Raw genomic sequence first — 16115 nt, 5'->3', positions numbered from 1 at the left:
GATTTTTTGCGACAAAAGGCGTAGTGCATCAAAACGTTTGCCATTAAGCTGATGGAAACGCAAATTATCGCAAAAATTTCAAAAGTGTCGACATAATATTTTTCTGTTTAACTGTAGCGCATATTTCTCAACAAAACTTTTTGTCGAGAAAATTGGCATTAACGTAAAAATATTGTGTCACGTACCCCAATTGTTAGCCTTTGTTAATCATGATGACAAGGTTCCTTGAAAGCCAATTATCTTTTTTCAAGACTATAAACTATCAGAATTATTTGTCCAATGCAGAGTTCACTTTCAGAAAACTATCTTTTGAACATTTTAAAACGTTCAAAATATTTTAAATTTAACCCTATATACCTCGGATCGCATTTGCTAAGCTTCTTTAGAAAATGTAAATTGCATTATGATGCTAAAACGACTCGGTTACTAACGTAACCTCGGTTCCCTGAGAGGAGGGAACGAGTATTGCGTAAGTAGCTTACGCTATGGGAAAACTCAGTTTCTCGAGAAATATTGAAGTCTTTATGTAAAACGCATTGCAGCTGCACAGCATACAGCAATGAGCGAGGCAGCTCGGTCATTGGCGCACGCTCAGAGCCCGCCAAGATGGGCGTGGCTAGGGCTATATATTAGGCGCCCCGTCATGAGAGTTCTTTAGGTTCAATCGACTGAAGCGAACTGACCAAGCACAAGCACGGCAGCTTACGCAATACTCGTTCCCTCCTCTCAGGGAACTGAGGTTACGTTAGTAACAGAGTCGCTCCTCTCGAGAGGTCTCTCCTATTAGCGTAAGTAGCTTACGCTATGGGAACACCATGCAAAACGCCAGTGCGTGCTGACTTCAGCTCTATAAAGCCAGAGGCGGATGCCTGAGCCTTAAAGCAAAGTGATTATCCAACAAGCCGGCCAACGGCGAGCTATATAATGGGAAAATACAGAACGCCTTTGCCCCAAGGAGGTCCATGGCGGGGCGCTCATTGTAAAAACACAAGCACATAACTTATGTACTGATTTTTCTATGTATTGATATGCATAAAAATCCTCTAAGTCAGTCAGAGACGGACCTATAAGGGAGGAGATAATGCTCAGCATATACATACTCCAGTCCATTCTACAGTCAGGCTGATAGAATGTTGGAATGCAATGAGGGGACCTGTAGGTTATAAAACCTGATAAATGTCGAAGGCGAGGCCCAGCCTGCCGCCGCGACAAATATCTTCAATGGGTATCCCACTCGACCACGCTCACGAGGAGGCCATGCTCCTCGTAGAGTGAGCTCTGACGCCTAAGATGCATTGAAGGCCCTTGGCTTCATAAGCCAGCGTTATAGCATCCACTATCCAGCGCGATATTCTTTGCTTTGAAACTGCGAGACCTTTAGTGCGGCCGCCAAAGCATACGAATAATTGTTCCATCTGTCTGAACGGGGCAGAACGTTCCAAATATACTCTGAGCGCCCTGACCGGGCAGAGTAAATTAGCGTCGCTTTCGTCCGCTGGGGACGATAGTGCTGCCAGAGATATCACCTGTACTCTGAAGGGTGTGGAGAGCACTTTAGGAATATACCCATGCTTTGGCCTAAGGACAACTCTGCAGTCGTTAGGTCCAAATTCGAGAGCTGTTTAAGGTGCACGGTTCGGAGAGGTTCGAACGGGGCACTCTTGAGTGCGTCCAGGACCGTGGCCAGGTCCCAGATCGGCACCGAGGGGGGGCGAGGGGGGTTCATCCTCCTAGCGCCTCTTAGGAAACGAATGATTAGGTCGTTTTTCCCTAATGAACGTCCTTTATCAGGATTGTGTGACGCCGTTATGGCAGACTTTGAGCGTGGAGGGTGTGCGGCCCGCCTCCAGCAGCTCTTGCAAAAAGGCGAGTACACTTGGTATCTCGCACGATTTGTCACTGTCACTGAACACTTTCCACTTTTGGGCATATAAGCGTCTCGTAGAGGGCGCTCGCGCCTCCGTGATGGTTCTCAAAACTCCACTGGGAGGTTCTCTGGAACCCGCTGAGGGGCCATGCATGGAGGGCCCACAGATCGGGCGGGATGAAGAATCATCCCGCTGGCCTGCCTGAGGAGGTCTAGCCTCAGCGGAATCGGCCATGGGGCAGATTGCATCATCTGCATCAGTTCTGGAAACCACGCCTGGTTTTTCCTGAGAGGGGCTACCAGGAGCACTGCACATTTCACTTCCCGATCCGACTGATGACCTGAGGTAGCATCGCGATAGGGGAAAAGCATACAAGGGGCTGCTCGGCCAGACTTGGGCGAGCGGTCCGTGCTCTTTGAGAAGAAAAGGGGCAGTGCACATTTTCCCTGGAGGCTAAGAGGTCGACCTCCGCCTTGCCAAAGGTTTGCCATAACCACTGAACCGCCAGGGGTGGAGAGACCATTCTCCTGGGAGAACCTTGTCTCTGGACAGCATGTCCGCTCCCTGGTTCAGGACGCCTGGCACATGCGCTGCTCTCAGCGAAGCAAGTGGTGCTGTGACCATGAGATGAGCTCCCTGGCCATAGAGTGCAGGGAGCTCGACCTGAGTCCACCCTGGCGATTTATATACGATACTACCGTCATGTTGTCCGTTCGGACCAGGACGTGTTCGTTTTTCAGGTATGGAAGCAGGGCTCTGAGAGCCAAGGCGACCGCTTTCATTTCCAGACAGTTTATATGTAGGCGCTTTTCTGGGTTTGACCAAATGCCGGAGACAGGCCTGCCCTCGTAAAGGGCCCCCCATCCTATTTTGGAGGCATCTGTCATGATCATTTTTTTCCCTGTGTTCACGCCCAGACTCACGCCGGTTCGATACCAGTCGACGGCTTTCCAGGGCGTCAGGGCTTTTATACAGCCGTGATTTGCTCTGATTAAAAAGTGGCCCGAGCGCCACGCGTGAGCGGGGACACGGCTCTTGAGCCAGCGTTGGAGAGGACGCATGTGCAACAATCCTAGCTGGAGTACAGCTGATGCCGAGGCCATGAGACCGAGCATCCTTTGAAATCGTTTGACGGGGGCACGCGCACCGGTCTGAATGATGTTGCAAGGCGCCGAATAGAGAGCGCGTGCTTCTGATGAGAGGCGCCGTCATCTGCACTGAGTCTAGCACTATTCCCAGAAAGGAGATATTCTGGCTGGGGGATAGCACGCTCTTTGCAAAATTGATTCTCAGACCCAGGCATTCTAGATGGCTGATAATCCAAGATCTGTGCGTCGTTAACTGACTCTCTGATTGTGCTATGATTAGCCAATCGTCGAGGTAATTCAGTATTCGTGCTCCCCGCTGTCTCAGGGGGGAAAGTGCTGCGTCCATACATTTCGTGAATGTACGGGGGGCCAATGATAGGTCGAATGGTAGTACTGTGTACTGGTATGACTGTCCCTCAAAGCTGAATCTCAGAAAAGGCCTGTGATGAGGCGCTATCGAATGTGAATGTAAGTGTCTTTCAAATCCACTGATAGAAACCAATCCCTGGGGCTGAACTTGCGCGAGGATATGTTTGGTCGCTAACATTCTGAACGAGCTAATCATTAAAGCTTTGTTCAGATGTCTGAGATCTAGGATGGGGCGGAGGCCACCGCCCTTTTCGGACGAGAAAATAGCGGCTGTAAAAACCTGCCTCAGCTCATAGAGGGAGGAACAGTTTCTATAGCTCCGTCTCTATTAGTTTGAGCACCTCGCGCGTAGAACATATGACACATCTCTCCTCACTTTCGCCTCGACCACCGCTGAAAAGCGGGTGGTCTGCGAGCTGAATTGAAGCGAGTAACCGTGTTTATGTTCAAAACCCATTTCGGCATGTCGGGGATTTTTTCCCAGGCTTTTGCTCGCACAGATATGGACTGAATGCTGGCTGGGGCCGTGTCGCAGTGACGTATGGGCCCCACCGGCAAATTGCCTTGTGCTAACACTGAGCTTACAGCTGTCAGAGGCGCGGGCACCCGCTGAGCAGCCTTGTTGAGTGCCGAGTGCAGGGGTGCGTGTGAGATTACAGGCACGCGCGCTATCTCCGAAATGCTCACAGCATGAGCTGGAGAATTGTTTGAAACTGTATGGACAGTGTTTTCGGGTGGGGGTGCATACATCGTAATAGGCACGCGCGCCACTGTCATAAAGCTTCCCGCTCTTAGCGGGGAGTTTCTTGGCTCGCGCGTCGCATCTGTGATGCTTGCGGCATGAGACAGAGAACTGTTTGAAACTGTATGGGCAGTGCTTATGTAGTAGGCACGCGCGCCACTTTCATAAAGCCTCCCGCTCGCGGCGGGGGGTTTTTGGCTATGCATACAGTGTTTGTGTGTAGGGGTGCATGCAGGACAATAGGCACACGATCTACATATATGGTGCGTCCAGCTGGAGCTGGGGAAGTATTCGGCACTGTTTGGACAGTACTGATACGTGGGAATGCGCACTTTAGTGTGGACACATGACCCCTTAGTGACACAGGCAGAAAATGACTCTTTTTGTGATTTCTGTGTGTTGCCGTTAAAACGGCGTTTGATTGCAGGTGAGCGAGTTCTGTGACTGGCCCATTGACTGCTGTACAGACATTTCCAGCCGCCTGTAAGGGGACTGGGTAATGTTTCACACGTTTTAGAGAGAGTGGTCCGGCTTTTGCGAGACACACACTCTCTTTTTCTTCCTATTGCTAGGAAGTCTTACGAGGCTCTGGGTTCAGCACGATCTTGGGCCGAGGACCCCGTTGCTCAGGCGGCTTCCTTCGGTTAGCGGAATGCGAGCGGCGCCGAAGCGTCCGCTTCAGGTCTGCTCTTTGGCTGGGAGACGGGAGGCGCCGCCCTGGCTCGCTGCTGCTGCTGAGGCGGTCTCTGGCGGCTCTGAGACGAGCTGGAGCGCTTGGGCAGGAAGTGACGATAGCCTGCGAATCCTTCCGAGCTTCAGTGAAGCGTTCAGCAAACTCTTTTACCGCCGGTCCGAACAGGCCGCTTGGAGCGATAGGCGCGTCAAGAAATGGCGCCTTATCCGCGTCCTTAATCTATGTTAGCGTCAGCCACAGATGGCGCTCAAGGACAGTCAGGTTAGCCATGGCCCGGCCGATGGATTGGGCGGTGGCCTTTGTGGCTCGCAGGGCTACGTCAGTGGCGCTGCGCAGGTCCTTGAAAGCCTCAGGTTCAGGTCCCGACTCATCCATGGTGCGGAGAAGTTTGGCCTGATAAACTTGTAGAACAGCCATGGAATGAAGTGCTGATGCAGCTTGGCCGGTGGCGGCGTATGCGCGGCCGGCGAGAGCTGAGGTAGATCGGCAGGGCTTCGAGGGATGAGAAGCTTTGGCTTTCCATCCAGCGGTGGAGGGTAGGCACAGATGGTTGGCCACAGCCTCCTCGAGGGGCGGGGTTCCCTCGTAGCCTCTTTCTCTCGCGCCGTCCACCGAAGAGAGCGAGGAAGAGAAAGAAGGCTTCAGGCGAGCAGAGTGCGGGGCTTCCACGACTTTGTGAGTTCGTCGTGAACTTCGGGGAAGAAAGGGGAGGGTCTCTGTTGAGGGGCCTGCCGGCGCCCCTGCAGGAACCATTCGTCCAGCCGGCTGCGGGCGGGTTCTTCCGGAGAAGACCAGTCGAGCCCGAGGTCTTCCACGGCTTTGGACAGGATGCGGACGATCTCAGAGTCCATGCTGGTGCCTGTGCTCGTGTCCGCTAATGTCGACGGCGCGGGGTCGAAGACCGAGCCGGGCCAGTCGTCGGATGCAGCGTCAATAGAAAGGCTGTCATCCTTTTCACCGCCGTCCCCTGACGCGCCGAACGAGACGAGACCCACCGCTCTGTTGGAGGGGTGCTGGTCCGCCTGCGTGAAATGGACTGGCGGCGGGGGACTGGCCCGGCTTGACGTCACTGAATTCCGCGTGCTCTGGCAGCCTCTGTGAGCGGTGCTTTTTCTTGCGCAGCTCGAACGGAGGAGACGGCAGCACGGTGGAAGCAGGCTCGTTTGCGGTGAAGGCGGCAAAGCGAGCGCGCAGCTCGGCGAGGCCAAGGGAGTCACATTCGGGGCATCCGCCCTGAATGAGAGCAGCTTCTGCGTGGCCAGGCAGCGAGTGCAGATACCCCGTCAGGAAGAGGGCCTCTGCACGAGGCGCAGGTTAAAGGCATTTGGAAAAACGCCTCGAAAATTGCTCTTTTACTTAAATCAAAAGCGTCGCAGAGGCGAACACTTGTAAGTAAAAAAGGATATCAGTGATCGCGCCGGATGGCGTAGCAGAAGGCTTCGAGGCGGCTGAAGGCGCCGGGCGTCCTCTTAGCAGTCCTGCTGTAGGCTTGTCAACGGCGGGCTGAAAAGACTCCAACAATCCGGAGGATCCAGCGAAGAGAAGGTCTTCGCTGAAGGAGATTAAATCCAAAAGAACTCTCATGACGGGCGCTTAATATATAGCCCTAGCCACGCCATCTTGGCGGGCTCGAGCGCTGTAGCGCAAGCACGCCCATTGGTCGCGTGTTCAGAGTCGCCCCATCATTGGTTCGAGCAAGTTGCCGCAGCACAGCCAATGACCGAGCTGCCTCGCTCATTGCTGTATGCTGTGCAGCTGCAATGCGTTTTACATAAAGACTACAATATTTCTCGAGAAACTGAGTTTTCCCATAGCGTAAGCTACTTACGCAATAGGAGAGACCTCTCGAGAGGGAACTCATTTTAGATGACAATTGAAAGTCGACAATTGGTCATTAAAAGTTGCTGGACAAATATGCAGGACATAATGCAGTTGTGATGGCAATGTTTTAAATTAGATGATTGTTTAAAATAGCCTATTGAATATCAGGAATGTATCATATATGTAAATCCTGATATTACAACCCATCAATTAATCTTTAATAGCTATGCACACATACATTTCGATGGATGGTCCTTTTACTAAGACTGAAAGTTTCCCACACTACTTGGTGCAGGTTGCCAGCTTGAACAGGGCAACGAAGATTCGCTTTTGGGTAGGAACCGGTGGCAACCTGCAATCGTCGCAATTAGGGATGTCAATGACTAACCGTTAATCGGTTAATTGCATTTAAGAATGTAACCGATTAAAAATGTATTAACCGACAATGTATGTTATATGTACCATTACTCCAGGGCACACATAGCCTATGTTCACTTTTATACCACACGAGGGCATACTTCACATTTGCAGTTGAGAAAATCTACTGGCACACAATAAAGAAAGAAGCGGTCAGTCCAGCGTGGGAGCATCACACTGTAAAAGAGGTCAATGTAAAAATTGCACCATCTTAAAATGCAGCTCCAGTACAATGTCATTGTTGTAACACATGAAAAGTCAGCACCCGACGGTTGCATTGGAAGTCGAAAGTGGAACACTGTCCTCCCAACAAACTATCATGTTTATGTTACCTAGAAGAGGCTGTAGTGATGTGCGTGCAATATCGCGGAAGGATTCCTGAGTCTGGCCAAGTTGGCATCCCAGGGACATCAGTGCCATCAGAGAGAGTTTTTTCTGCAGATGGTCTTACAGCAAACAGACTGTACACACGACTCACCCCGAACATGCAGATATACAAATTTTTCACTTTGTTTATTTAAAAAATGGTTTGGTTTGGTCTGCCTTTGCTAGTCTAGAAATGGCAGTATTTGTGCCCCATTTGACATAGTTTTTTTTGGTGGTGCCATTTGTTGAATCAGGATAGGCAGCAGTTTCGAGCAAGAGCCTTACTGTTTTAATGTTTGTTCGTTTAAATAGTTTGTGCTTCGTAATATTTCACATAACTAATGTGCCTTTATTATTGTTTAAATACATAATTAGAAAAAGACGTGTGTTTTGTATCTTATTAATTATTAACCGATTATTGATTGTTAACGTGTTCAACTATCGGTTAAGGAAAATGCACGAAATCTGCAACCCTAGTCACAACATCAGGACCAATATTAAAGTCATATCAGAAGGGCATTGATTGCAATTATTTGTGAAATCAAAATAAGGTGGCTAATTTCAATTAGGGATGCACCGATCCGATACCTGGATCAGTATCGGCTCCGATACTGCAAGCTTTTAGATGGATTGGGTATCGGTCCGACAAGCCCGATCCAAATCCAGTACTGTGTGTTAATCATGTTCGTTACTGTCAAGCTCTAAAAATGCCATAAAAGAACCATAAAAACACCATTAAAGCAGTTAATATGACTCGTGTATTTTATTCAAAGCCACTTGAAAACATGCGATAGCTCTGTGAATCACAAAGGCTGTGTTTAAAAAGTAGTATCTGTAGCGCCAGTGCATTATTGAATGGTGTTGCTCTGTTGACACAAACTCACAGATGGTGAGTTGGCTAAGCAGAATGACATCACCACCGCATGCAGGGAATTGCGTATTCCCCGCATGCGGTGGTGACGTCATTCTGCTTATGTTTAATATATAATTTACCGTCTATAAATGTAATGAATGTTAACAAATTATACATCTTCTCGAAGGTCTAAGGGTTCAACATTGATATCTGATTTCTGTTTCACGATAGCAATGCCCCAGAAACAGCAATTTAGTTATTTGTGCCAGGAGTACAAATTAAAAAATGCAATATCAAAACGGGACATCATACATGTTATGAAAACGCGATTGCCAGATGAATCCAGTTCGCCACCCTTGGGTCAATAGTCCATGGCAAGCGTTCATTGAAAAACATCCAATAGCACTTTTTGTCCATAAAAGTGATAAATCTGAGAAATATTGATATATTCTCCATTGTTTACATGAGATCTCGCTTGAAAGAATTACCCTTCGTCATCATTCTTCAACAAACTATGCAATCTGAGCAGCATTCATGTTGTAAAACTGTAAATTATCGTATATATTAGAGTCACGTAAACAAAAAGTCTCCAAAGTCAATTTTTTTAAATGTGGAGTAGTTTTATTCATAATAGCCAAGCAGTGCAGTCAGATTTTGTGTCAACTTGAAAGGCGGAGCCTTAATTTTACTCTATATGCTTCCAGCAATTTTACAAAGAAAAAAGCTTGCAGGAACCAAATGTTTTGATAGATCATCTTCAAATTTGAAACATAACTTCTTTAGACTTTTGGATTTGAGAACAATGTATTTCTGGGTCGTCTTGGCACTTTTATAAAAAAAAAAAAATGTAGATTATAAAAACATGTTCAGCACAAAATATTTCCATTACTTATAGTAATATGTTTATAAATTAGCTTCTCTAACTTTAAACAATAACAACATATATTCATTCTGAAACTTGCCCAAAGTGTCTTCTTTCAAAATATATTACAACTGTGTCCATACTCCAAAGGGTCCAGTAAATACAACCATTTAAAATCAAATCAAATCACTTTATTTTCACACTACCATGTACACAAGTGCAACAGTATGTGAAAGTCTTGTGTGCAGTTCCGAGCAGTTAAGTTCAGATGTTATTTTGCTCAAAAAGCAGGTGCGTATCAATGGGTTAAAGTCCAGATGCAAGATAAAAAAAAATTGGAAAAAACTAAAACAAAGAAACACTGGTTTCTTTTCTACTGAAGACTTGAAGACTGGAATTACTGTTAATTTCGCTCCTACATTATCCAGTACTAGTTAATAATAAAGTGTTTCTTAATAAGCTATACATTTTTATAGAAATAATGTGTAGTTAGAGGTTTGCACAGAGTATACGGCTGTCACGTGGCAAAAGAACGAACGACTCGGACCAGATGACCCGAGGTGAACTAATCATTTCTGTTTCCTGTGTGAGCAATGCGTAGCCAGTGTTGCCAGATTGGGATGGTGATTTCCAGCCCAAAAGCTCACCAAAACCCGCCCACTCCAAGAAAAAAAACGGCCAAAATTTTACTGCCAAAATAATGTGATATAATTGTATTGCCATGTCATTCAAGGTTGATAAGCACCATTTAGATCTCCTTAAAACAAAATAAAATATAAAATAAATAAATTTCCCAGGTAAACGGATCAAAACAGGGCAATAATTAAGGAGAATTAGCAAATATGACTAAAATGCGACCCCACACACACAATGCACTTTCACAGTGTAGATTTAAAATGTTTTGCGATAATTTAAATACCCAATGTTTATTTTGTTATATTTAATAAATTATATAGGCTATTTATTTAAATTATATTATATATTTAAATTATTATTATTATTAGTAGTACTACTACATTTTACTCCTGATAAACGGGTGTATGTGTGTGTGAAAGAGAGAGCAAGATATCTTACCTTTAAATGCAGAACAGTAACAGGCTGTCGGTTGTAACTTGACAGGAGGCTGAAGAACACAGCTGATCTGAATGCAACGTTTTAGAACTATTTACAGTCTGGCTGAGCTGTCTAGTACATGGATGTGTCAAACTTCCCCAACAACTGTTGGGGAGGACGGAATGTAGCCGATGTCCATCCATTCCGTGCCAGCCCTGAGCGCACATCCATTAAACCAGAAAGGAGCGGCAATCCCATTCTATTTCTAGTGTCATCTTTGAGCAGCGTGACTTGCGAAAATGCTCTTTTAACCGGAGCGTTGGATATGGGGAGAGTGAGGATTTTAATTGCACCTAGTGCTAAATCATGAAAGCAGTGGTTTCCTCCAGCATCTTGAAGAGTCTACCTCTAACCAAAACGCATCAATGGTTAAATTAGGTGAGAACCCTGCTGAGGCAACATTTCTCCACTGAGTGTCAAGTAAATCTGGTGAGCCTGAAAATAATTCCTTTGGCAGATCTCGGAAGGATGATTTGTTTGACACAACAGAAGCGGGACACAGGAGTTCCAGCTTCCACAGCAACTCCAAGGATGCAGGCAAACGCATTTGATACTGGGCAATGATTTCTTTTACGAGGTCTACACAGTGTGTTAAGACCACCTGCTTTTTCTCATGTGACAGAGTGCTCGCCTCCAACTTCTGACTGAATGTGGTCCCCATGTCAGCATCTTTAGGTGAGAGGTATATACTGAGAGATTTTAGGTACAAGTCCATGAGTCGTTGTTCGTTATTCATACGGAAAACGCTCGGCTTGATTATACGTCTCGGTGTTGACTAGGGCTGGGATAAACGATTATGTTTTAAACTATTAATCTAGGGATTATTTTTTCGATGCATCGATTAATCTAACGATTCGATTTTTCAGTCCGATTCGATTAATCGACTTGTGACAACACCGTAATTCCGGTTTCATCGGGGGTGGGGGGGTGTATAAAATGTTAAAAAAAAAACATTTGCCGGGAGTTTGATTGACTGGCGATCTGATCAATCAATCATAATACTCCATTTTTGTCCGACAAAGTAGTCAGGAGAGAGAAGATTAACGTCGGTGGATTTGAATTTGAATAATGGATTATAGGCTACCGTACTGACGTCTTTCCGTGGTTAAAACAACAGTCCTTCTGATGTAGGCTACATTCATGTTTAGCCTATTTGATGCTATAAATTAACCAAGGAAAAGATGATCGGTTCACGAGCAGCTTTAACTGAGGCAATCTGTCACGACACATTAAAGAGCCACAAAATAGTAGGCCTATTTATGGTTTAATTTTCTTTGAATGACCAAATTTCAAAGTTGAGACTTTATTAAATGTTACCTGCTTGGTCCTGTCTGTCAGCGCGTTGTCAGTGTCCTCTATGTATTTTTCACGACATTCATAGCTATAAGCGCATTATTAATAGCTATAAGCGAAAACTTTAGGTGTCGACAACGTATTATAGCCTACTCCAACATCGAGTGCAAATTGGGGAGTTGAAAAAAACGTACGGTGCTCTGTCATCTGCAGCTGCAACTGGGTGGCGCCCCTTAAGGTGCTGGTGCATTGCCGTGGTGCTAGAATGGAAGGCCATCTCCATTTTGCAAAGACGACATATCACGGAATTGTTTCCTTTTAAATTAAAGAATTCCCATACTTTAGAGGAACGAGTGCATGCCGCCTTGCACTTCTGATAGTCTGAGGAGCCACTCGTGTTGCTACTACTTGCCGGCGCCGCCATCTTTGTTTTGGGTCCGACGAATCGGCGCGCATATTTTGCGTCGACGTATTTTTTTGCTTTGTCCCAGCCCTAGTTTTGACATGTACAGCCGGTTGAGGTCCCAGAAAACTACAAGGCTATCAGCGGACTCTAACTGAAAACACTTGTTGACAGCTTTGATTTCCAGCAGTAAAGGACGGCGAAAATGCTGGTAAATGCTGTTGGCCTTGTCTTTGTACATTTCACTCAGAAGCCGCGCTGCATAGCAGTGTTCAGAGCTTGCTGCTACACTGAAATGTAAAGTGCATCTTCTTGATCAAGGATTCTGTCAATGCAATCTGCTGTCACTAACCAGTGGGTGGAACTTGGAGAAAGCATTTTCAAAGGACATCCTCCACTGTTAACCGTCTCATAAAAAGTTTGGTAGTCATTCTGACGCTTAGATGAATGTGCAAACCAGTTGTAAGTCTCCCTGATCATGTAGTCAATATTGCTAGGGAGCTGCTGCATTGCCTTGTGAGCTACAATGTCCAGGGAATGGCATACACATTTGATTAGTTGTAAGTTAGGCTGTTTCTGTTTGAGCAGCGTATACACGGAATGATGTCTCCCCACCATTACGCTTGCTCCATCTGTTGCTATGCCAACCATGTTTGCTACATCCAGCGCGTTAGCTTGCAGAAAGCAGATGATAGCATCCACAATCCCATTAGCATCAGCGTCCAAAAGTTCGACAAGTCCCAGGTAAGTGCTCACAAACCGATTGAGTGTCTTAGAATGATATTTTACACATATGCAAAGTAACTTGTTTACGGTAATGTCGATCGTTTCGTCCAAGTAAAGAGAGTAAGGCGAGTCACCAATGTCCTGTCGAAGTTGTTGTCTAAAATATGGCGCAAGAACTGACTTAATGACAGCCGTACGTTTGGTTCTGTGCATCTGGAATGCTCCGATCTCATCCTTCAGTATGTCCGATAAGTCGTCCACGGCATTAACTGACGTGTGGCAAGCAACGTATGTTGCTATCCGCAGTTCACGGCGCTTCTGGTCATCACAGATGGCCGCCGAGTTCCTTAAACTAGCTTTACTCACTGTGAAAGCCTTAATTGTGGGCAGGCACCGCATCTTGTGCTTCCTGGTTTCGGCATGGTCCTTCAAATCCTTAAAGTGAGCCCTTATGTCGGTGTTGCAGAATTTGCAGTGAGCTTTGCTATCATCCGATTTAGACTGCGTTATCCATGGCTTTAGGTCCGAATCACTCTCCCACTCCTTTCGGTACGTTTTTTTATATTTTGCCCACTTCGACATCTTTTTAATTTGTATTTCCCGCTGAGTGCTGCTGAGCCAAAGTGAGGGGTGAAAATGTGAGGATGTCACATCAGTGCTGACTGAGTCCTGACGCAGCTTCTGCTATCATTCGATTGGCTCTTGAGTTGTGACTCGTAACGTTGGCGTCAAGCCGCCCGTCAACTGTCAAAATCACCAACACAGCCGAGTATGCAGTGGGTGTGTTTAGTTACATTACAATGACTGATTGGATGGAGTACATGCACACTTGGGTTGTGTTAGTTGTGTTAAATAATTAGCCTATCATTTTTTTGAAAACCGCCAAACTGATCCCAAACCCGCCCAAATTTTGTCCACCCGCCCAAACCAATTTTTACCCGCACAATCAAATACAAAACCGCCCAATCTGGCAACACTGTGCGTAGCGTATATGGCTGTGACAAAAGAATGAAAGACAAGAGTTGAAAGGTGAACTAATAATTTCTGTTTCCTATACAGCGCCTATGCGGATTTCACGTAACAAACAAACGGAGGTTGCCCAATGCGCATGCGTGGCCAACACAAAATGAGTGAATCACTCTCTGAATCTACTCCTTTTTCTGAATCACAAATGATATATACAAAATGAATGAATCGTTCATGAAAGACCCATCACTAAAGATTATGCAAGTCTATCAATCAAGCCACCTTTTCAATGCATGATGCTGATGAGGTTGCAAATGTCGGATGCTACATTTTCGGATCCGATTTGAGCATCTGATATGTTAAATATTTCAACTCATGTGACCGTATGCAACCGCCTGACCGGAAGTGATGTATTCATGCAAAACTATCAGCGCGAAGTGAGAAATATCAATATATTTTGTCCTAAACTTTTTTCTAAACGCCTGCTACTTCTGTATTTTGGACAATTAATGATTTAGAAGTCAGGAATTATTGTTTAAATTGTTAATATCACGAAAAGCTTTTGGAATTACAGTAAACTTTATAAACTTGATTAAATGTGTATATGTGTCATTTATTTCTGCACACACAAAACCTACATATTTAAAATCACATCTATGAATTTCTGATTCATACTGCTGAATTAGGGTTATTGTTGCTGTTAATTATCATATTAACTGTAATAATTATAAATTCTACTATTAATAATTAATATTGAGTGAATATTAATCCTGGATTTTATTGAATTAATTCATCTGCTCAACAAAATCACACACAGTAATGTAATTCTGAAGTAAACCGTTGGTAGCTTCTCCAATAAATAGAAAAAAAAAACCATTTCGCGAAAAATGACAGTTCATCGCGAACTCCACTAGGGTTAGAAATACGACAGTAGGACGTCGGAGACCGTGAAAAGGCGGCTTTACATCCTCGTTTTCGTTACAGTCAAAAATCGATGGCGCTACTAAGGTCTAATCTAAAAGCAATATACAACGCAATTCAACATAAATCACACAGTGCAGTGCACTACATCAAACACAATAAGAGTAGGATCATATGAAATCATGTGAAATATGCAACGCTTCCAGAATTGGTCGAGTCATTTTCAAGGAATTAATGGCTTTACAATCTATGATATTCATCTCTAAAATCATATTAATTATTGTAAATATAAAATCCTGCATTATTACATGACTCATGAGTTAACACCAAGCTAAGTTAGCCTAATGATCCTCGTTGTACCCTCAACAAGAGACATTACCTACATTTATCAAAACATCTTAACATAGCTAACTGAACACTGTATTCGTAAAAAAAACACAAAATAAACGACATACGATGATTTCTGATTTTAAAATGCGACTTGTAAAAAAAAAACATCCTTCACACATGATCGTTTACCTTTCTCATCTCTCTGGTCGACGGACATCTTCAGTGTTTAATCCCTCCGTGGATTAAACACACTTTAAGTCCCCCTCTCTTTCTTGACGCGTGTTAAATAACTCTAATTCACAGCTATTTCTGGATCGCCTTTTCTTTCTCTCTCTCGGTTTATTGTTCTTACTGAGAGTGTGTATGTTTGACAAAATGGCGGATCTCTTCCTCCCACAGCGCAGTGAATGGCCCTGTCCCAAATGGCACCTTTGCGGTCCTCCTCCGAGTCCAGACTTCGTGACGTACAACGAGTGCAGACCGATGGGGCGCTAGTCAGGAAGTACATGTGGGTGCATGCATGAGTAATAAAAGTGTACATTTGGGTTAGACTTCAACACGTCAATCAAATGATGCATTTAAACATTACGTTTTTTATTATTTGAAAAGTCATAACATAGGCTAAAGGAACACACTTTAAAGTAATTTTTTTTCCCATGAAAACTTTTTGCTCCAAAATAAATGTAGGCCTATTGTGATTTTGAAACATATGTATAAAATCATCACCCCACACATGAGATGAGAACTCAGTTACCTTTGTAAAATATATTTTATTTTACATGGGGGAGGGGAGCCCTCATGTGGGCTACCATTTTAGAATCTCATGACCAGCTGAATACTACTGCTTAATCTCAGTAACCTCCTTGTTATTGGACTCTTTCACTTTTGGATTAAATTAATCATGGGGAATTATAAATAGCGAATTTCTACATTGGCATTTGTAAATGAAAACCTTTAACTCTTGGATTTTTTAATTATTGAATAATTCCAAGCAACACACTGACAATAAAACATTGAAGAATTTAATCAAGAATCTCTGAAAACAAAGTGCACTTATTAACAACAACAAAACCCCACCTTTTTAAATATTTAGAGAACAAATAGGCTAAACATAATTCAGACACCTGGGCTGTAATCCACTTCAAATCCCCTCATTAACTTCCCTCAAGCCCCGTACACATGCACGGTTTTGTCCAAGTACTTTAGAGTGCAGTCTGGACAATGGGGCATGGTGAGACATTGGGACAGGGCGACACGTGCAGCTCCGCCCACTTTCGATTTCA

At 44.8% G+C, this 16115-nt stretch overlaps 1 protein-coding gene across 1 annotated transcript in view; it reads right to left on the bottom strand.

Annotated features, from left to right (window-relative positions):
- Positions 1-15262, bottom strand: part of ythdc1 (YTH N6-methyladenosine RNA binding protein C1) — a 79617-nt gene extending 64355 nt beyond the window's left edge. The window contains 1 exon segment of the mRNA XM_052119063.1: positions 15022-15262. Within this exon segment, the coding sequence (XP_051975023.1) occupies positions 15022-15049 (28 nt within the window). The 5' untranslated portion in view covers positions 15050-15262.
- Between the last annotated feature and the right edge of the window lie 853 nt (positions 15263-16115).

Source organism: Xyrauchen texanus, chromosome 4 (assembly GCF_025860055.1).
Source record: "Xyrauchen texanus isolate HMW12.3.18 chromosome 4, RBS_HiC_50CHRs, whole genome shotgun sequence".
NCBI classification, from domain to species: domain Eukaryota; kingdom Metazoa; phylum Chordata; class Actinopteri; order Cypriniformes; family Catostomidae; genus Xyrauchen; species Xyrauchen texanus.
This window is presented reverse-complemented; position numbering and strand designations above follow the sequence as displayed.